This window comes from Notamacropus eugenii, chromosome 1, assembly GCF_028372415.1.
Source record: "Notamacropus eugenii isolate mMacEug1 chromosome 1, mMacEug1.pri_v2, whole genome shotgun sequence".
NCBI classification, from domain to species: Eukaryota; Metazoa; Chordata; class Mammalia; order Diprotodontia; family Macropodidae; genus Notamacropus; species Notamacropus eugenii.
Window position 1 is genome coordinate 223,642,683 of NC_092872.1, and position 24,285 is coordinate 223,666,967.

Sequence of the window (24,285 nt, forward strand, 5' to 3'; positions counted from 1 at the left end):
TTAAGCATCTAAAATGTGTCAGACACTAAGTTCATGGGATCATATATATACAGTTGGATTGATAGATTTAGATTTGAATTGACTGAAGAGATCATCTAGTCTAGCCCTGGAATTAAGATGTGGAAATTGAGACCTAGAATATTAAAAATAAAAATTCTCCAGGAACACAAAAAGCACAAGATGGAATTTGGTTCTCCTTATACCATGTCCGGAGCTCTTCTCACTATATCAGTTATTGAAGAAGATTTAGGATTTAAACCACTATATGGAAGAATATAGTATATGAACCTCTCAGATTCTCCACCTAAATTCTATGTAGTAATCGCTTCTGCAGTGTCAGAGGAGAGACTGAGATATGTTTAAGAGGTATTGCAAAGGTGAAATAAACAGACCTTGGCAACAAGGTTTGGGGTGGAGAGGAGTAAAAAACAGTGAGGAGTCTAGGATAATTCCTGGCTTGTGAACCTTAGGGACTGTGAGGATAGTATTGCTTACCACATCAATAGGAAAGGGGGGAGGAGGAGGGAGTTAGGGTGAAAGATACTGAGTTTTGTTTTTGATATATTGAGTTCAAGATATCTACTGAATGTTCAGTTAAAAATGGCTAAAAGGCAGTTGAAGATGTGAGAATGGAGGTCATCAGAGAGTTTGGAGAAGGATATGCACATTTGAGAATCATAAGCATGGAGACAGTAATGAAATTCATGGAAGCAGATGAGATTACCAAGTGAAGTAGTATAGAAAGAAAAAAGAAGGCCCAGGACCAAAGTTTGAGGGATAACTATGGTTTAAGGGAATGACCTGAAAGAAGATCCAGCAAAGGAGACCACTTTTCATATTTAACTCCATATAAACATTTCAGTTTATTCTTAGAATTTATGATGAATAATGAATGTAGCACTGGTGCTGATTTCCCTAAATTTTGGTCACATTTAGAGAGGGTTTTTAATATAATCATAGAATGGAAATGTACATGATACAAGCCCATTCCTTTGTTTAGAGGACAAGGTATACAAACATCACACTCATCATCCTCTCCAGGGCAATGGGATTTAAAAATTAGTTTCAAATACATTATGGGTCAAGAAAAATGAAGCAATTTGAAATGAAAGACTAAGAATCTTTAGATTTCCTGTCTCACTCCAAATATTATTCTCCTTGTCACTTTAGCCTGCACTTTTAAGCATACGCTGGGAAACTTCCAAAGAAAAAGCCCTAAAATGCAACATAAAAGCTTCTCCAGAACATAGACCTTCTCTCATGACTGGCATAAAGGTAACAGCTCTCTTTGCCTCAAGGTCTTCCTTGGGTTCCATCTGGTCAGTCAGAAAGGCAAGCAAGTTCTGTGTCACTGCTCCCCTTTTGACTTTGGCTCTTTTGAGCCTCTTTTAATGACTGGTATTTATAGATGTTTTCATGTTTATACATCAAGTCCAATCCAGCCTGAGCCTGTGGAAGGTTATTGTTCATCTCTCTGTGCCCACTCATTGCCCAAGGAAGTAAGAGATTGACAGCTCTGAAAGACTGAAATCCTCTATTTATCCAGCTGTTCTCCATTTCTCCTGATTACCATAATCAGTTTTTAGTTTAAATGTGGTGCAACTACAAATTATACTCTAAAAATAAGTGATTAACTACTTCTTCAAAGTAATTTGCTTATTGTTAAATACACAATTTCTTCCCCATACACAGCACTTATGAAGAGACCCTTCTGCCGCCTTGATCATAACTGATATCCCAATCCTGTTGCTGCCATGATGAATATCCTGCTCTCCCAAATTGGTGGCCACCAGGTTTCAGTGAGACAGAGAGTGAACTGAGCTCGCTGAATTCGGCAAGCCCTCTCATACAGCTCTCAACTTTTTCTCAGTTGTCTCTAACACCAGAATCAGCAGTTATGGATGAGCTTTTATTTTGAGTTTCAATTTTATTATGAAATACGGTTGTTATTATCCTTTAATACCATATGCATATATGTATATATTATCAACTGTTACATAACCCTTTCAGGCTTACAAAGTATTTTACATTCATTAATCCACTGGATGCTCACAGAGTCCTTATGATATGTCCTTTCAATACTTAGATCCCAATGTGGGAGGTACTCCCTCCATCAACGGAGGTTGCCACTCATCCATGCCTTCTCGTGCTTTCTGCCACTTTTGTCTATATCCTCTCACAATCATCCAGAGGGCTAGGTATCTTAATACTATACTTTGACCAATAAATCTTGGGCTTCCTTTCAGTTGTCTTTTATTCTTGATACCTGACTGACTCACCTTCCTGTCTGGTCATATTTCTCTCTGACAATGTCTTTTATCTCACTTCTCTAGGAAAATTCTTCCTTAGCATTATGGTCCTGCTCATCTACTTCTATCCAGTCACTCTCCATTGCCCTTTGGATGATCAATTCTTTATGAAGGTGGTAATTCATGACTTAGAGACGTGTAGCATTATGAGAACAATATTGTTTAAAAAATGGTAGCCTTTTGTTTCAGGGTAAAGCTTGGAGTCAGAAAAGACTCTGGTCAATATCTTAAAGAAATCCAGCCTTTCTATTTCATTCTGGGGCAAGTTCATTGACGATTTATTGGTCTACCTAAGATAAATGGATAGGCTAGCTGTAAGCTTTGTCCATTCAAAGGCTTCTCATAGTCTGCACAATGGAAATTTTTTTTTTTTATTTTATTTATTTATTTATTTATTTTTTACTATTCAGTTCTAACTATAGAGATTACGGGGCAAATCACTTTGAGCTACACCTTATAGGAGAAGTCTGGAACGCTATGAGACTTTTTGCCATTATCCACAAACAAATGTATCTGGGGGATTTTCACATTTCATCTTAAATCTCTACACCTTTGTATAAGCTTTGTTTTCACATCAACCTTGTAATCTTTTTCAGTTACACTGATATTTATTGATATTTTCATATTTATACACTAACTGCAACCCAGCCTGAGACTTTGAAGAACTATTGTTCATCTCTCTGCCTACTCACTCCCCCAGGTAGTGAAAGATTGAAAACTGAGAATCTGAAACCCTTTATTTATCCAAGCGTTCTCCAGAGTTTAAATGTCTCCTTAAGATGATAGTATACTCTCCCTTAAATTTCCTTGTATTTTTTAATATATTTTAATGTATATATATATTTTTTCTCTCCCTAATAGGATATATATTCTTAAAGGACAGGGACTATTTTTTTTTCTACCTCTAGTTCCTGGTACCTACTAGGTACTTGCAAAATGATGACTGGCTGGCAGATTGTTCTATAAGGAATGTCTCCATTTCAACTTTGCACTGGATATTTTACATGATAATGGTTAATATCCTTGGTGAAGATAGAGTCTCCCTATTTTATAGTTTGGTTCATGCTAATAACCAGAGGGTTAATAAAAAGGAATAATAAGGAAAAAGGAATAATAAAGAAACTGAAGATCAGAGAGCTTAAATGGCTTGCCCAGATATATTTTGAAGTCTGAAATTAAAACCAAGTGTTCTTGAATTTTACACCATTCAGTTTTTCCTGTATTACATTATTGCCTCTCATATGCATGTATGCAGACTGTACATGTACATGTACATACATATATAAGTATATATACATGTTGGCATACATGTAGGTATCTGTACATGTACATCCAAATTTGTGTGTATATGTACATAAACACATATGCACTTTGAAATACACCCTTTGTGTGGTTTTCTGTATTTAACACTTTGCCAAATTACATACAACATGTAGAATATTTGGATCCATTCATAACCTCTAATACTCTAGTTTCTGAGAAGCATACTAAGTGAGAACTCATTCTGCTTTCCCAAAATTGCTCAAAGTTGATTCCTCACCAACTTTATGCACCACAAATGACTTTTCATTGGTTCTAGAGCCATGCTTACTGTCCTTATAAAAAGTGGTGGATGAGGACACTTCAAATTTTCCAGCCTTAATAGACCTCTTTCAAAATGAGCCAGACTTTTCACTGTGTTAAGTGGATCCCAATATATTTTCCCTTTGAGCATGACTGACCGCCTCAATCAAAGACATGTATGTTTATTTGGAAAGCACCCACTTCTGCCTTCTCTAATAGCATTCAGATCTCAAAAAACAGATTTTCTGAGTTGAGTTACCTATATTGACATGTATGTTAAATGATCTTTCTGATTTTATACACAATCTTTTTAGTGGGGTTACTTGTTAATTTACCGAACATATTCCCTGCATCATGAAAAGTGAAGATATGGAAAACACTTTTTCCCCCTGTTAAAGTGAAATTTCATGCTCTCCATTGAATGAGATGGTAGCCTGTGTGGTTCAGAAGTAATCTCCTATTTTCAGGAAGGTTATGTATATCCTGATAGAGAAGATACTAAATATGTCAATATAGATTCCTAACAGATGAAAGTAACAGAAATAGTTCTTGAACGCTGAAGCATAACGGAATCTGTCTCATTGCTGATAAGGAAAGATAGGCCTATCCCCAACATTCTTAAATTCATTAGTCTTTTTAAAGTTTGAGGCCCAGACATTGAGATTTGATGAGAAAAGATTCTCCTGTCAAACCAGCTGGTCTAGTGCCTCCCAGGGGATGCTTCTACTTTGAACATGAGCTGTAAAATAGAAATGTTGTTAAGAGCCTACGCTGAGAAATGACTTTATGACACAAGACAGAAAGAATCTTACTTGTTTTTGAAGTAGAATGCAGCACAGAGCATGCCCACAATGATGATACCGAAGATGATACAGGAAATTGAAAGCACCTGCCTTTGGTAAACTTCTTCACTCTCTGTGAATAGAAAAAAAAATGAGATTAGTTTTTGTTTTAATTGAGGAGTGAGGGAAAAAGTTTGTAAAGAAAGAAGAATTCATTATTCTTTCATTTTTTTCTTATGGATTTTGACAATCAATAACTTCTTTGAAAGATGCTGTTCTCTCCTATTATGGTATGAATAATAACCATGGAAGTGAAGAAAATGACAAGAAATTAATAAGTTATTATCTCTCCCATCTTTTCTCTACCACCAGCTTCTGGAATTGACTATCTTGAGATCTTAGACAACGCAATTCATCTTTCCAGGTTTCAGATAACTTACCTGGAAAACAATAGGATTGGACTAGGTGATCTCCAAGGGTTCTTCCAGTCCTAAGTCTATGAGTCTGTGTTATAGTCTGTAGATTCTTCGAATTTGGTGTTTCTATGTTTTAATCATCTGGGCTTCTAGTAAGCGTTTGTATACCGTGAAATATTTGGCATAACATACATATCAACAGTGTGTCTAATAACCCATGCTGATTGTTTAAAATTTAAAACAATGAACAACAAAAACCCAACAAATTAAAGTAAAACATAAAACAACAAAACTTTCAGTTTTTTTCATTTGCCAGACTTTTATTTGCTGTTTTCCCAGTGTTTCTGAGTGGCTTCCTGGTGGGCAAATCCTCATATCCATCCTCAACCATGCGTTACTTGCATTTGTATGAAATGTTAAGAACACTGAGTGCTACTTGCTAAAGCTCCTTCTGGTATCATCATTGTGGTGGTCTCTCGTTCTTGTCTTGGCACATGCTGGCTTGTTGATAGTCTGAAGTCAATTTAGACCAGTCAGAGTCATGAGTCTGTCAGAGGTATTGTATGTGTTTGCTGTCAAGGCCAATCAAGAATTCCCTCAAATGTAATGGAAACCTTCCAGTCCTTTGCTGAGCTGAGATTGTTGTTTATTATTCTCAGTTACCTAAAGTGTCTGTTTAATTCCTTCATATGAGAAAAAAATGTCTTATATAACCAATAATGGTGGTAAGGTAATGAAAGAGTCTTGGACTTGGAGTCAGGAAGTTGTTGTCATTCAGTCATGTCTGACTCTTCATGACCCCATTTAGGGTTTTCTTGGCAAAGATACTGGAATTGTTTGCTCTTTCCTTCTCCACTTCCTACAGATGGAGAAACTGAGGCAAACAGGATTAGATGACTTCCCCAGGGTCACATACAGCTACTAAATGTCTGAGGCCAGATTTGAACTCAAGATGATTCTGTCTGACTTCAGGCCTAGCACTCTATCCACTGTGTCACCTAATTATCCAAGGGTCAAGAAGACCTAAGTCCAAATCTTTCTTCAGACACTTACCAGATGTGTGACCCTGGGCAAGTCAGTAAAACTCTCTCTTTCTGTTTACTTAGCTATAAAACAGGAATAATATTAGCATTTACTTCCTTGGATTTTTATAAGGATCAAATATAATAATATTTGTACAGTTATTTGCAAACATTAAAACATTATATGTATAATATGTAAATAAATATAAATAATAAACAAAAATTATATATTACTCAAGGAAGCCAGGAACTGTAGGGCTAGAATAAGGTTTATGACTGTCCTAGTATCCATGAACTTTTCCAAGATCCTTTGACCACCCTTTAGACAACGTTGGCCTCTGCCTAGCCTCAATTTAAAGGTATTCCTCTTGAAGAGCTTCATGACTCACTGTTTCCATAGCAATAGAATCCCTGCTACTAGATGATTTTCTCATCCCAAATATATTTGTCTCAAGTTGGAGAGAGAGAAAATAGAAATTGTATCATTAGAAAAGCCACTGAGAAGCCACACAACATCTTAACATCTGACCCAACTAGACTAGTATTTTCTAGAAAATCTTTGAAACATGACTAAAAAAGTTTCACGTTTCAGAGACTCAACTTTTAAAATGTATTGGAATATCAGGTTAAAAAAAACATATTTCTTCACATTTCTTTCACCTCACATTGGAATATTTGTATTAGAATTTTCAAAACTTGTAAACAGTCAGGCCAAGGCTTAAAGATTCATTTAGCTTGACTGCACATTTCTTTTGTTAATTAATTCAGATACATTGAACATAACTTGTTAGTGAGACAAAATATGGAAAATGATGTGAAACAAGAAGCTGAGGAAAATATTTAATTCATAATGAGGATACTACACATTCAAGTGAATTAGCATCTCCTTAATTTTAACTGATGTTTCCAGTCTAGTGGACAAGAAAAATCTATAATTTAAAGTCTAAGGTAAAGGCAAATGCTAAAAATAACATGGTAATTTCCAAACTCAGATGACGATGATGACTTCATTCTACTTTTATAATGTGCTCTAAATTTTTCAAAATGTTTTACCAAATGTTTAACCTTTATGAGGTTCCCATTTTTATTTGAGAGTGGGGACATGTCCTCGTAGAACTGGTTACTCCCCCGATTTTTCCTATTGAGTGTTACAGCTATTTGTTAGAATCATGAATGATTTTTGGATGCTATTTCTTTGAATAGTATGGATATTTTAGGCATGAATATTTAAGATTAGAAGAGTGGGACTGTTCAGCGCAATATCATACTAATGTTTTACATGTGTGTGTATATAGTACAGAACTTGGTTCAGTGTGTATGCTGATGTTTTAGCATAGAGATTCTGCAGCGGAGTTTAAGCTTAGAAAAATGTGATTAAATTAAAGAAGTAGAGAAATATAGTGTATAGAGCACTGGCCTTGGAATAAAGGAAGACCTGAATTCAAATCTTGTCTCAGATACTAAGTTGGATGAACCTGAATAATTCATATAAACTCTCTGTGCCACTGTTCCCTCACAAGAAAACATTGAGATAGGACATGCTATATGTCAGGTACTTGGCTAAGTGGTTTATGAATATTATCTAAAATGATTTTAGACTCAATGACTTCTAATATCCTTTTCAGCCCTAAATTTTTAATCAAACTGGAGAAATTTTTAGCATCAATCTAATGATTGTTGGTTGCCTCATGTCCAATCTGGGTGTTTGAAAAGCTTCATCTCCAGGTTGGTGGAAGAGTGATGACATTTTTGACCATAGCAAATGTGAATGACCATCTACTAAGCAAAAGAGTAATCATCGTATGTGTCAGAGGAGGAATTAACCACAAAAACAACATTCACAATGATGAAATACTGAATTAAGTATACAATCATAACAGCAACTAGTATTTATATAATCTTTTCAGGGTTTCAATGTGCTTTGAATATATTATTTCATTTAATCCTCTCTTAAAAGTGCCATTATCATGACCATTTCATAAGATCTGCAAAGTTCTTTATGTACATGACATACACACATATGTGTGTACCTGTATATAAATATGTATATACTATAGGTAATATATTATAGAAATATTGTATATCTCCCTCCCATGTTTATATATATATGTATGTGTACACATCACATATATGTATATATGTATACATGTATGTATATGAAGGGTTCTGCAGATCTTATGAAATGTAGCTATTTTATTATATTGTGTTACACTTGTACGTTTCTTTCTTTAAACAAATCTTACATCATTTAGATGATTAGTGCTTTGAATTATTAATCTAAATTCAAAACATTTCAATTCAGCAAGCATTTATTTTTTGTTCAATCATTTTTCAGTGTTGTCTGACTCTCCATGATCCCATTTGGGGTTTTCTTGGCAGAGATACCAGAATGGCTTGCCATTTCCTCTCTAGCTCATTTTTCAGATGAGGAAACTGAGGCAAACAGGTTTAAGTGACATGCCCTGGGTCACACAAGTGTTCCTTATTTCTTACTCAAATTATTTTTATTAATTTTCTCAACCCCATAAGGACTTCTTGTTCTATCTTAATTTGTTTGGATCGAGTTATAGATCTTATGCCCTCATGTTCCCCTCCCACCCTTCTACCATGGATTTCTCCTTGGTTTCATTTGTCCATCTTGTTCTTCATTGTACTATGATACCTTTTGTTTTGTATTGTTTTATCATTTGTTCAGTCTCTCTCTGCTGGTTTATTCTGTGGATTTGTCCTTGTAAGAATTTCCTTTCTTTTCCCTCTGTTGTACTCATTACTTTATTTCAAGCATATCTTGCTGTTCTGAAACATGAAGTATATCTTAGTCCAGGAACTCTCATTCAGTGATTTTAGAAAAGTTTTTCTCTACTATTTTTTGTCACCAAGAAATCATAGATCTTTCAGTTCTTTGAGAATTCTGGGCCTGGTGACTTGAACTAATCAAAGACTGTTCTAGATGTTCCCACCTGATCTATTTATCTTTATTTTTCTACTTAATTTGGGCATCAATTCCTTTTTTCTCTCCCCTCCCCTGGTCCTTCTAAACTCAAAGAAGATTCTCCTTGGAAGAGAAAACAGAAGCAAAATATGAGTTAAGCAGCTGTGTCTTTCCTATCATCTGCTTTATGTGTGTGTGTGTGTGTGTGTGTGTGTGTGTGTGTGTGTGTGTTTGGAGCTGAGAAATACCTTAAAAAGAGGTCATTGAGTGGAACTTCTTCATTTTATCTCTGAGATAACTGAAGACCAGAGAGGTTAAATGATTCGTCCAGGACCACCCAGCTGGCAAGTGTCTGATGTAGACTTTGAACCTAGGTCTTTATTGACTCCAAACTCAGAGCTCTATGAAACACTTCCTTTCAACCTCTATCACATAACAGCTTTATCCCTTCCTTGATCATCCTTTTCTTTCTTCAATACGAGTGTAAAACATTACTTCCCTTAGCTTTTTTTACCAGCTTCAGCATATTCTGTGCTTTAACATTTCTGACATTATGTCACAATCATTTCAAGTTTTATATTTATTTTCTTTTCTCTATCTTTGTTTCCATTTCTTCATCTGTTTATTTAAAATTTAGGATGGTTGAGGGATTCCTTGTCCAGCAAAGTCAATCTTTTTAATCAATTAGCCCCTTTCCTCCTCATCAGAATTTTTCTCTTTGTTTTAATAGAATTTTCTTTTCAGAGCTTCCCATACCCATTGGACTGATTTCTCTAGCACAACTTTTGTTCATGGTAACTGATCTATTTTCTCTAAAGGCATTACAGCCAAATCTTCATAATTTTAAAGTGTGTATTATTCTATGCTCCATTTTCTTCTCCTCTGTTACACATTAGATGGTGCGATTGTTCTCACGTTTTTCTTCCTAGAAACCAGTACCTTCTTAGATGAGAAACAGATCTAGAATAGCATTTACCTTAATTGATGCTTCCCTTCTTTTGGTGAAGATGGCTTGTATCTATGGTGCATACCTGTTTTGTCCTATAATGTCCAATAGTTTATAGGCTTGATATAAACCATATTTTATTTTAACCTTGTTTCTTTCACAGTGCTTGTCAATATAACAAAAGTTAGGTAAGTCTGTTTAGCATAATCCTTTTATACAGAGATGTATAAAAACCTCAAAGACTTCATGACCTAATAGTATAGTAGTAAATAATTTTTAATTGAGGGTGGCTAGGTGGATAGAGTGCTAGGTCTGGAGTCCAAAAGACCTATCCTCCCATCTTCTATCAGAAACTAACTAGTTCTGTGACCCAGGGCAAGTCACATAGCCCTGTTTGCTTCTGTTTCCTCATCTTTAAAACAAGCTGGAGAAGGAAATGGCATACCACTCCAGCATTTTTGCCACAAAAAAAAAAAAATGAGGTCACAAAGAGCTGTACACAATTGAAAAACGACTGAATAAACAAAAACATTGTTGAATTATATCATGTCTTATCGCCCTATTAAACTGCAAACTCTCTGAGAGATCAGTGACTATATTTGATTTGTCTTTTATCTCACTCAATGACCAATATAATATCCTGCTCATAGCAAAGCCCCTCCCATTTTGCCATCTGAAAAAGTGGGGACAGCAATAGTTGGCTATCCTATTCATTTCACCTCTCATCATTTTAGGACAGGCTAAGCACTTTTAGGACTGGAGGGGGGAATCCAAGAGGCAGAAGATCTTCAGCCTCGACGTAGAGGGAGCATGGTGCGTGATAGTGAAGTAGGTCAAATCGTGACAAAGGATATTTTAAGAGCATATGCTGATAATCTTAGAATTGCTGCTTATTAAACTTAATGCTAAGGATCACACAATTCATTTTTATACGTAGGAAAAGTACAAATGGGGAAGAAGGTCTGTTTTAAGATTGTACAGAAGTAAAAGCATAAGGAAGTACAAAGAAACAGAGCTAAACAGTTATCACTCATGTATTACACATCCTTTGTTTTTTTTGTTGTTTTCTATGTACATTTTTTCTTGTTGTCACTAGTTGTTTTGTTTTCAAAATAGTTGGACCTTGCGGAACCTGAATCTATCAGGTAATCAATAAGTCAATAAACTTTTATTAAGCTCCTACTCTGAGGCAGACACTGTTAAATTCTCAGGATACTAAAAAAGGTAAAAGATAGTTCAGACCCTCGAAGACCTCACAATTTAATGGGGGAGATAATAGGCAGACACACTTCAGAGAGTATAATTAGGAAGTAAGTAAGAGAGGAAGGCACAAAAATTAAGAAAGGTTGAAAAAGACTTTTAGTTGGGACCTGAAGAAATCTAGGGAAATCAAGAACCAGAGATGAGGAAAGAGGACATTCCAGACATGGGGGATCATCAGAAGAAAACACACACACACACACACACACACACACACACACACACACACACAAAGCCTAGAAAGGAAGTATCTTGTTCATAGAATAGCAAGGAGGCCATTCTCACTGGATCTGATCAAATACTGAGCAGGGAGGATATGGTAAGATACATACAAATGTGATAATGGTGATGGAGAAGCTATTTAAGTGTTAAGACTCTCAGCTAAGAAAGTTTCCCATTCACAGGCATATAGCCTTGTCTTCACTCATGCAATTGCTGAAGGTCCTAAGATTTCTGAGAGCTAGGTCATGGATGAAATAAAGAAGGAAAAGTGTCTATGTATATTTGTTAGAGAAAACTAGACCCACACAGCATTTCTGTATGCCTGCCAAGTTGAGCTGGATTTTGGAGTGCTTGTTAAAAATCTCTTTCAGTGGCCTATATAACAAATGCTGAAAAAGCTGAACCAGATGCTTATAGGAGAAAACATTCACTTTGCTCAATGAGTTCCTCAGATGAACATGTAGGAGCAAAAGTTATAAATCTTTAACCCCATTATTATTTGCAACCAGTGGTCCCAGTTTTTTTCTGGACTTGTGGGGACCTAGTTTTATATCTTGAGGACTTTTCAATAATTAATTCTCTCTGTAGTTTGTGTTTGCTCTCACCTAGAGGGTCCCTTTGGGATTAATATTGTATCACTTATTTCAATTTTACCTCCAGGTTTCCTCAAATCCTTTTAAAATTTACAAAGCGTGTGCTATGGAACAAATTTATTCCATACAATAAAGAATAACAACAATAAATCCTGGGCATTGTCCTTCTCAGATAAAAATCTAATAAACAAAGATAAAAACATCCCAAAGCTTGTACAACAGCTCTACCACACTACTCTGCAATTAACCATTAGTGAATGAATGAAATGGTCACGATGAGTTATTTTCATTTAGCTCACCAATTGGATCTAGTGATAAAGTTTTGTTTGAGAAGGAGTAAAATAGAAAATATCACCCATTCGATGTTTGTGGTGCAATGTGCTACTTTCTAACAATGGACATGTTTCTCATTTCTTAGAAATTTTTATTCTTGTTCAATAGGCTACATGAGTCCATTCCACATTCTGCTTAGGGCTATTTCTTTTTCACAGCTCCAAGGCTGTTGGCGACATCATGTCAGTGGGTGAAAATGAGTTGTCCCTATCTACAATGTTCCAGTTGAAACATAAAACAGCCTTCCAATGTACGAGCTGGATAGTTGCTTTTTTTCTAATAGGTAAAATGTGAAATATAAACACTCAAATAAATTCCACTTAAATGGAATTTTTTCCATTTCCACAAAAAATTCCACTTAAATGGAATTAAATTAAATTGATGAATTTAAAATACATTAAATTAAATTTAAAAGCAAATAGTTATATATACACACATATATGCACATATATATGTATACACTCACATATATATCTATAAATATATATACACACACACACATAAAAAATCAAATGAATGAATGGTTTTACATGTCCTCATCAGTTCTTTCCTTTATATTAGAAGTAACTCAGCACAAAAATAACTTTTTAATAGATCTCTCTCATTTCTTCCCAATTCTATCAATCCTACCAGTGGTTTCAGGAATATGTGGTTAATGTACAGCTTTGACCATATTTACTTAACCCTTGAGAAGACCATCTACAAAAGGTGCCTTCACTTTTTGTTCTCTCTCTCTCATCTCTCTAAAATTTGGCATCCAACCTCATCCTTCAACAAATCTGTGCTCTTCAAAGTAACCAGTGATCACTTAATTGCCAAATTGAATGACCTATTCTCAGTCTTTATCTTTCTCAACCTCTCTGAAGTTTTTGACATTTTTGATTATCCTTTTCTCCTCAATACTCTCTTTTATCTAGACTTGCTGAATACTATTCTTTCCTGGTTCCACTGCTGTCTCTTTGACTATTTCTTCTCACTCTTATTCTTGGTTCTTCATCTAGGTCATAGGTATTAACAGCGGGTATTCCACAGGGCTATGTCCTGGATCTTTTCTCTTCATTCTCTATATTACTTCACTTGATGATTTGATCAGCTCCCATGGATTCAGTTACAAACTCTATGCTGATGATTTTTAAATTTATTTATCCTCACTTCTCTACTAACTTTGAATCTCAAATCTCCAAATTACTTCCATACATCTAAAAATGGATATTCAACAGACATCTTAAATTCATCATGTCCAAAACTGACCTAACTGAAATGTTTGGCACTTCCTTCTCTAGCTCATTTTATAGATGAGGAAACTGAGGCAAACAGGGTTAAGTGACTTGCCCAGGGTCATAGAGCTAGTAAGTGTCTGAGGCTGGATTTGAACTCATCTTTCTGACTCTAGGTTCAATGCTCTATATATTACGTGACCTAACTGCCCAAGAAGGCCACCATCATTCTCCCAATTTTTTCTCCATCCCCCCTTCACATTCATTCTATTGTTAAGACCTATCCTCTTTGCATTATCTCTTGAATATGCCCCCTTACTTCTTCTGATACTGTCACCATCCTGGTACAAACCTTCATTTCCTCAAACCTGCACTACTACAATAGCTTGTTTATTGGTCTCCCTGCCCTAAGTGCCTTTCTAGTCCAGTTCAACCTCTATTCAGCACCCAAAGTGATTTTCCTAAAGCCCAGGTCCAACAAAATCACCTTTCTTGTGAAAGTTACATTGATTTAGTTACTCCATTGTTGTCAGTCCTACTTGTAAATTAACGTTAAGGGAGGCTCTGTTGAGGGAGGTATCACCCAGTCTGAAACTTTTGTACCACCTGCTATCATTCCATACCAGGCTATCATCAAACATCACATACAGACAACAGGGGAGGAACTGAGAGATGCAATAGACTATCCTTTTTTTGCAGATGTGGACATGTCTGAATTGTTTTGATCCTGTTAGAAAAGTTATCAATAAAAGTTGGCTCCATCTTGAATCTCTTGCTGATTGATAACTAGTGATCAATCCATTAATGTGTTGCTACCTTGACATACTTTTGAAAAGCTGCATTAAATTCTCCTTTTCCTGAGTTTTGCTCATTAATTGGGGTGAAAGCCTGAATACAATTTTTCCTTTTAATACCCTGATTCTCTATTATCTCCATGATCAAATCCAAGACCTCTATTTAATTTTCAAGGCCCTTGATAGGACCTGCCCCCTTATCTTTCCAGTCATCTAACACCTTACATATACTCTTCTTATATCTACATTCTCTTTAGTCTAGTAACACCAGTCTCCTAGCTGATTTCAGAACAAAACACACCATCTCCTGACTCTGGGCATTTTAGCTTACTATTTTTCCATGCCTGGAATGTTTTGCTTCCTCATCTCCAGGCTTCCGTGACTTCCTCCTAGTCCTAACTAAAACTGTATCTTCTACAGGTTCTTCGTTGATTATTACTTATCTTGTTTGTATGTATTTATTTGCATGTTGTCTCCCCCTTAGATTATAAATGCCTCGAGGGTAAAGACTCTCTTTTGTCTCTTTTTGTATCTCCAGCAGGTAGCTTGGAGCATGGCACATCAAAGGCTGGTAACGGAGGTTTACTGATTGATTTATTATACAGCTTGTTTGTACATATTTGCTTGCATATTGTCTCTGACATTAGACTGTGAGTTCCTCAAGGGTATGGACAATTTTTTTAGCCTTTTTTTTTGTAAACTCAGAGCTTAGCACAGTGCCAGCACATATTAGGGCTTAAGAAATGCTTTTTGCCTTACTGGCTCAGATAATCAAAACCAACCAATATCAGTCCAGTGCTTATCAAATAAAGTAAAAATTGTTTATCTCTAAGCATAATTTATTCTGATCCCTCAAGGTTTCTCACTTCTACCTTTTTTGGAACAATTTCAACACGTGGACCTTATAAACCCTGAGTACTAGAAGAGAATAAATGGAAAAGCTCTGATAATTTTAACCTAAATAAAAACTCAAACTACCATGAGAATTTTAACAGTCTAATTCCATTCTCTGGAAATCTTTGCAAACAGCAATGAAATATTCACTTTGTGGGCCTTCATTGATGTTTTGCATTTAAGAAATATATAATTTTAGAGTCACTTCATTTATTCCCTCATATGTGTCCCTTCGTGGATTTTCCAAGTTTTCTGTCAGCCCCATCTGATATGCCTGAACCTTCCATCTCAGTGCTTCCAGTTTGAAATCACCACTGCTTTCATCCCCATGTGATTTTTCATCTATTTCATCAGAGTAAATATCTCTCATTTGTTCATCAAACCAGTGCATGGTCATGATCTAATTTTAGCCTTTGTTTTAATTAGACATTTTAAAGTCGATGTTGTCTATATTATTATCTAATTTTAGGAAGTTACTGTCTTCTAGGGTGAATACCTTAACTGACATTTGATCATATTTCAGAAAGCAACTCACAAAGCACAACAAACCATACCACTTACAAAGAATGACATTTTACCTAAAAACTTCATTTTAATTAATCTCTGCTTTGTAAGCTTTCTTCTCTGAAGAGTTTCTAATGCAGTTTATATTATCATATGAAAGATCCAAGAATATTTGTTAGCTAGTTGAGTGGTTTCACCCCAACCCCAACTCCATCTACAGTAGAATGTAAATTCTTTAAAAGCAGCAACTTTTTCCTTTCTTTTGTATTCAGGGAGACTAGCCCATTTCAGCCACACAGTGAGCAGTTAATAAAGGCTTGTTGAGTAAGAGCCTGTGGGCTAAAGACCACTGGATAGGCAGGGAATCTTTGCAAGGCACAAGTGAATCCATATACATAAAGGGAAATATCATTATATATTTTCATACCAACTGTGCCAATATATGGTACTGAAGTCTGTGACATTTTTGATAGGAAGGAACTCATACTGGAACCAGTAATCCCTAGTCTAGATAGCCTTTCCATGTATTTTCCATTTATGGATTATAATCTCTTTGAGGGCAGGGATGATATCTTTCTTTGTTTTTGTATCTCCAGAGTTCAGAAGTGATTAAATATAATAGGTGTTGAAAATACTTGTTGATTGATTTCTTAATCGTGGCATCTATGCAATTCAATGCCTGTTCATTTCTACTTTCTAGAATCCCTCCCTTCCTTTACAGTTCAATGCAGGGATCACCTATGCTCTGAAGTCTCCCTTTATTCTCTCTCTTTCCTGCTGTGGAAATGTCAAAAAGTATTTTGCACTTGCTACGCTGTTATACCCCACCTTGTAATATTTAAAGTCATTGGATAAGAGACTATGCCTTTTTTACTTTGAATAACTTCACACTAAACTCTGCATATAATAGGAATTTAATAAATGTGCCTTGAATAGAGTTAAATTGAATTGTCTGATGTTTTTCTTTCATGAGGAGTTTGTAATAGGTAATATGGTACCTTTCCAACATTAAATCGATAGTCCCATCCTTTATTAGAAGCCTTCTTCAACCTCTCATAATCCTAGTACCTTCCCTCTGCTTAATTATTCTCTATTTATTCTGCATATAACTGGCTTTACAAATATTTGTTAACCTGCTATTTCTTCCCCTCTTAGATTGTAAACTTCTTGAGAGCAAGAACTGTCTTTTGCTTTTTTTCTAGTGCTAATCACAGTGCCTGGCACCTTAGTAGGTGCTTAAGTAACGTGTATTGATTGATTGATATTTCAGATGCAGTTTTTATCTGATATGGTTTGTATAGATGGTCAGAGTGGATCTATGAGATTATGAAATTCTGTGATCTTTGTGATTCTGTGCAGTGATTCATTTGATGACAAAACTGACTGCAGACATAGAAGGCTGACTCCCTTGTCACAGTCTTATGATGAGCTCCAAGTTACCTTATATTTCAAGTCAGTTCCATTCAATCCCTTCCTCTGACAATAGAATATGCACCCCTTCTGCCTGATGATTCAGGGTATTGCAAGTTTCTAGGGGCAGTCAAAAAGTGACACTGTACCTTTATCTGAGGTATGCCAGGTGTCATAGAGGCTACTGTTTCTCATTTTCATATTCCTTAGAGTCAGTGGTAAAGGGCATGATTTTAAATATTTAGAAAAGTAAAAGAGATAATTGCCTCATAATAAAATGCTGAAGCTTAGAGTGATATTTGATGATATTTCCTTGCAAAGTGCTTTTAGAGGTACATTATCCATAAAATTTGATATTTGAGAAAAATAACAATTTAAATTTCTAAACACATTTATTCTCAGCCTGTAATACCCTCTCTTCTTCAACTCATGCTATATTCCCCCACCCAATTCAAACCGTCCTCTATAATAATCCCTTATCTCCTTTCCTCCCAATCCAAACAGTACAGCTCTGGCTGACTACAGATAAGTGAATGTCATAAAACAAAATTTTGGGAGGAAAATTATTAAAAGCCCAAGCTCTTCTCATCAGCATGTGTGGCATGTACTGGCTTCCCAAGTATCTTTTTTTCCCTGCTAATAAATTATAAGCAAAAAGGAAACTATATTAAATAAATCTAAGGGTGAGTTTTCAACTCCGAAACTTTCAAACTTACTAACTTAGCATTAACTGCATTGAGTTTTATTATATTTCCTGGGTCTCTAAAAATTCTGTATCATGCAAACCATCTTTGACACTTACCCTATCTCATACACATTGCTCAAGACGTACTCTCATGTTATCATTTAGGATATTCTGAGCTCTGCTTTAATAGAGGGCTAAAGGATAATCTGGGGCTTTGCGGGGGTATTTGGAGACATATAGTGTGTTTCAGTTTCATGGCACTAGGAAGGGTTTGGCTCATTGTTTTTAATAGACTTCTATAGGTCTTAACCTGACTTTGTAGAACTAACCCACATAAATGGTTACAACCCTGACTTCTATAAGCATGCTTTGACCCAGAGATGAGTTCTAGACAAAACTGGCTAAAGCAATTTAGAATTTAGAGTATGATGTTGATTTCATCTTGGTATACAGTTTGGCAGAACTAGGGCTTGTGTGTGGAAGTGAGAGGGAAGCAGATTTTTATTTGGAAGAATTCTATAACTAGGAATAGCTTGTCCCCAGGAGTTGGCTGAAGGACCACTTATCTAAAATTCCCTTTTGATAAGGGGATTATCTCTCAGGGAAGGAGTGGGCTAGATGGTTATAGTCCCTTCTGAGTATTCTGAGATATTGTAAATCTATGGATTCTAAGTGTGTGTGTGTGTGTGTGTGTGTGTGTGTATGTGTGTGTGTGTGTGTGTGTGTGTGTGTGTGTGTGTGAAATCCTGGAAAGAAAAAAAAATGTCCATTGATCAAGAAATGGCTGAACAAATTCTAAGAGTGTAATGGGATCTTATGATGCCACAAGAACACAAATGAGGAATACAGAAGGAAAACTGAAACAAAACAATGAGAAGGCTTGTATGAATTGAAACAAAATGAAGAAAACCAAGTCTAAAATGTAATACAATTCAAAACTACAAAATTCAAATGAAAATAATGTTGAAAGATAGTTTACATCAGATTAAAGGAAATGGCCAATATTTGACTGAGAGTACGGATAATGAAACATACTTCTTTCTTCTTACTTAAGAGATTTCCTTAGGTAAGATGTTTTTTAACATCTCAATTGCAACCCCTGTGTCATTTGGTTTATCACTTTTTCTTTGGGGTGAGGAGGGGCAGTTATAGGGTTTGAAGAATTGGAATTAGGGGTAATAGAAGAGGTATTAACAAATATTTATGATGTAAAAAATTTAAATGCCACTTTAAAACTTCTGTGAAAGATGAAAAGAAAGTTTATCTCTGTTTTAATTAGAATTTGCTGAGTAAATAATAACACACACAGCACATTTTAAAGTTTAAAAAATGATTTTGAAATGTTTACAAATTAAGTACAAACATAAATTTAAAGATAATGCATGACTTACTTGTCAACAAATTATTTCATCTAGACATATCATTTTATAGCCTGCCCTCCAAAAACAAATGTAAATTTATAAATTGTTAAAGCAGTTATCTTAAAAATGAATACAAGAAAATTCTACTGCTTCTACCTATTCAATGTATTCGGAAGTAATGACATTGAATTTCTTTTTAAAAACCTCTAGTCCCCCAAATATTCCCTCTTTCAGACTAGTCTTCCTTCATTAAATCTATATTCATGATAGTTGACTGTCTGGGCTATTTGGTATGAGTAAGTCAGGACATGAAATAATTACTAATACAACCATCTCTTTTTCTCTGGCCCTGAGGCAAGGTGTCTCATGCAAAGGATGAACTACTCTGTGAGAATAAAACCTTATATCACAGCCTCCTCCAGATTTTACTCTGCTCTCCATATCTATACCTTACAGACACACACACACACACACACACACACACACACACACACACACACACACACACTTTCTTCTAGGAAACTAGGAAAGTCTTAAATACTTTTTCCCCATCACTCACTACATTTAGGCTATCAAAAGTACTGCAGAGTAGATAACTTTCATTTTAGAAAACATTCCTGCGGTCGTCCCTAAAAGGCTAGTTCATCACAAACTCAACTCCTACAGGAAAACTGACCTTATATCGTTAAGAGTAGCACAAAAGATGCTTAGGAAGATATGCAGAGAAACACCTTCCCCATTGTGGCAATCCTACTAATAAGTTCACTGAGAAAGAAGCAGGTCATTATTCAGTCATTTCAATAGTGTCTGGACTTTCTGTGGCCCCATTTGGGGTTTTATTGGCAAAGATATTGGAAGGGTATGTCATTGTCTTCATCAGTTTATTTTACAGATGATGAGGAAACTGAGGCAAAAAGTGTTAAGTAACTTGTCTAGGGTCACACAGCTAGTAAGTGTCCAAGGTCGTATTTGAACTTGAGGAAATGAGTCTTCCTGCATCCAGGGCCAGCACTCTATCCACTGCACCACCTAGAGATATGTGCTCATATGCAAAACTTCTCACAGCATAAATATTGCAATTATGTCCTTTCCTTGCCCAAAACACTCACTTTGAATACTGCTGAAAAATCATAGAATTCTTTTTTCTTCTTTAATATTCTGGCTAAAACCATAATCGTACACATACACACACACATACACACACATATACACACATGCATGCACGCATGCATGCATGAACACCCATGCACTGCCAGTATTGCAAGATGAAATGCTGTCAGATGATGACTCACCATCCTACTTTCCTACTCTTAGTGGTAATTGATACAAATACTATATAACTCCCATCCCCTAAGCAATTGTGCCAACTACTTCTTAAAGAGTGGTAAGAAAAAAACAAAGAAAAGTCTGAAAACACAGAAAAATGAAGACATTTTTCACTGAGTCATTAGACTATTATGATTTACCTCTTTTTAATATCACCATTGTTATTCTGCTGCTAAATTGCTGTGAAATTTGGTTTCCTTCAAATTAATCATGCCCTTTGGCGTCAGGGCAAGTTTGGAATTCATGTCAGCCATTATCAGCATTCACATTTAACTAGTATTAAAAACCTTAATTAGGTACTTTCAGTATAATAAATTCATTAAATTTTAAACCTGAAAGGGTTCGGTAGCAACTAAATGGATAGGGAAAAAAAATGTTTATTCCTTTACAGAGGGTTGGCGATGATAATAGATGAGGAGTTTCAGTTATTGACATCCCATCGTAAGATAAGAGAACATAATTTTATTACTAGCCTTATTCATTCTTTTGCTATCTTATCTAAATCAGATGTTATTCATTTGTCAGAGACACTTTTCAATTCTATCTCCACAACTACTTTTTTCCCCAAACCCACTCCAAACTCCTTTTAAGGGAAACATGTTAATCCATTGTGAATATCTATATAGTAACAAGTAGAATTTTGTCTCACCTGAGGGAACAAATATGGAGAGAAGGCAACACTAACATTTCCATAACAGCTCAGAAGTTTGACTATAACATTTTAGACTATTTGCTCTCCTTCCTCAACTAGGTAATGGGAAAGGAGGGAGCTTGTACTTTCAACATTACTAAAATGAACATCTGTTGGGCAGGAGGGAGAAGCTCTGTACTATAGAAAAATAGCAAAGACTGAGTAATAGATAAGTTCAAGAATCTGCAAATTGATACACTAGTTCTAACTCTGCCACTGATGAGCTGAACAGATCATTTAAGTTTGGATGCCTCATTGTTAGCATCTGTTTAATGGAGATTACATCATTTGCCCTGTCTTTCTCTTGAAGATGTTGTGACACAAATTAGTCTTAGTTCATGTAAAGAAAAGGGATAATAGATAGGAAGATAATAGGAAAGTTAAAGGACCACCAAAAATTATAAACTGTTCTTCACTTTTCCTTTGGTGTTCATGAATGAGGTTTTACTCCAATAGGAAAGGCAAAGGTGAAAGGCAAGATAGAAATCATATAAGAGATCTGGTTAAGAAAGGGAAAAAATATCAAGAGTTGGGGAAGTGTTTTTAACTTTATATATTTTAATTTTATTTTTAATGAGAAACAAACGAATTTTTCTTCTTATTACTGACCCAGCCCAAGTGACAGAAAAGAAAACAATAAGAAAAATGAAACATGTATAACAAATATGTGGAATTAAGTAAAATAAAAGTGTGCATTGGCTATGTTGAATAAATATTAATCTCATTCTTCACCTTGGAGCAACAACCTTTTTGTTAGGAGATGGGAAAAATGTCTTACCATTGCGATCTCCTTTGAAATCATGGTTGATGAGAAGTTTTTGCACAACCAAACCCAATGCAACCAAAATCCGGAGGGATGTAGTAAATTGGGAAAGAATTTTTACAGCTAAGCTCGGGGATAAAGGCCTCATTTCTAGAATATATAGAGAACTGACCCAAATGTATAATCATACAAGTCATTCCCCAATTGATAAATGGTCAAAGGATATGAACAGGCAATTTTCAGAAGAAGAAATTAAAGCTATCTATAATCATATGAAAAAATGCTCTAAATCACTATTGGTTAGAGAGATGCAAATCAAAACAACTCTGAGGTACCACATCACACCTATAAGATTGGCAAACATGACAGAACAAGAAAATGATAAATGCTGGAGAGGATGTGGGAGAGTTGGAACACTAATTCATTGTTGGTGGAGCTGCGAGCGCATCCAACCATTCTGGAGAGCAATTTGGAACTATGCCCAAAGGGCTACAAAAATGTGCATACCCTTTGACCCAGCAATATCGCTAGTAGGACTTTATCCCCAAGAGATCATAAAAATGGGAAAGGGTCCCACATGTACAAAAATATTTATAGCAGCACTCTATGTAGTTGCCAAAAACTGGAAGTCAAGGGGATGTCCATCAATTGGGGAATGGCTGAATAAATTATGGTATATGAATGTAATGGAGTACTATTGTGCCATAAGAAATGATGAACAAGAAGACTTCAGAGAGGCCTGGAAGGACTTATATGACCTGATGCTGAGTGAAAGGAGCAGAACCAGGAGAACTTTATGCACAGCAACGACCACAGTGTGTGAGAGTTTTTTCTGGTAGACCTAGATTTTTGTAATAACACAAGAACTTCTTACAAAAAAAAAAAATAAATAAATCCCAATGGTGGTTCTCAAGGCAAAATGCCTTCCACACTCAGAGAGAGAAATATGGAAATCACTCACATAATGTAACAGATCATTTTTGTGTATCTGTATGTGTTTGTGTATCATGTTCTGATTTGTTATACGATTTCTTTCATTTATCTTAGTCTGACTACATAGCATGACTATAGCGAAAATATACTCAATAGGAAAGTATATGTAGAATCTATACAGAATTGTATGCAGTCGTGGGGAGGGAGGGGGGGAGCGGGGGGTAGGTGGGGGGGATAAAATCACAATTGTATGGCAGTATTTGTTAAACATTAAAAAATAAAAGAAACAATAAAAAAAATACCAAAAAATAAATAAATAAATAAAAATAAAAATTGTAATTATTGGGTAGGTATTATAACAGTATCAAAATAAAGGTCTGCCAAAGTCTTTTTTCCTCTGAAAAAAAAAAAAAAAAGAAATCATGGTTGATCACTCCATTGAAGACTCATTAAGTTTTTCAAAGTTATTTGACTTTACAATTCCTTCATTGTATAATTTTTTGTTATGTTTTTGGCTCATTTTACTTAATATCAGTTCATACAAATCTTCCAAAGTTTCTCTGAGTCTGACCTTGCCATAATTGCTTACAGTGGTATAATCTTATGCCATCACATTCACACATCATAATTGGCTCCAACATGCCTAGTTTATGAACTCCTTGGTTTCCAACTTTTTGCCACTTCAAAAATAGCTGGCATATACATATATATACACACACAAACACACATATATTTTGTATATTGGTCCTTTGATTGCCTAGAAATTCTAAAGAGTTCCATTAGATGATCACCACATTTTAATTCAATTAATCAGTATTTATTTTGTGTAAAGTACTGTCCAAAGGGCTCTCCACAAATATTGTTGACCTACTCAGACGAACTTGTGAATACCTAAATCAAGCATCCAGTTCCACTTACCAGGAGTCCTTAGACATGGTAACCTACATTAGACCATCAGGAGCAATAATGAGTGCTACCATAACCTCACATTACCTGCAGATCTGGATTTCTTCTCAAATCCCATAGACCAAGTTTCCAGCATGTTTCCCAACTACATCATTTTAGGGGGGCTTTCAGAGAAACCTCAAAATATAAATTCCCTAAAATATCACTTGTTGCCACTCTTGATTAAATCAGTTAACCTCCCTCAATCTTAGGAATTTCTTCTCTAAAACTGGGCAAAAGGACGGTCTTCTGTGGATTCTATTGCTCCTTCAAAAATATTGAAGTAGCTACTGTGTGTGAGGAATCATGCTAGGCACTGAGAAAGAGAATGAAGACTAAACTATGGATCTTTCTACCACTCAGCTCCAAACCCTCAACCTCAGG

At 35.5% G+C, this 24,285-nt stretch overlaps 1 protein-coding gene across 1 annotated transcript in view; it reads right to left on the reverse strand.

Annotated features, from left to right (window-relative positions):
* Window positions 1–23,998, reverse strand: part of LOC140513152 (pro-neuregulin-3, membrane-bound isoform-like) — a 68,573-nt gene extending 44,575 nt beyond the window's left edge. The window contains exons 1-2 of the mRNA XM_072622574.1: window positions 23,950–23,998; window positions 4,685–4,787 (exon numbers count right to left, since the gene is read on the reverse strand). Of these exons, the coding sequence (XP_072478675.1) occupies window positions 4,685–4,787; window positions 23,950–23,998 (152 nt within the window). The remainder of the gene's footprint in view (window positions 1–4,684; window positions 4,788–23,949) is intronic.
* Between the last annotated feature and the right edge of the window lie 287 nt (window positions 23,999–24,285).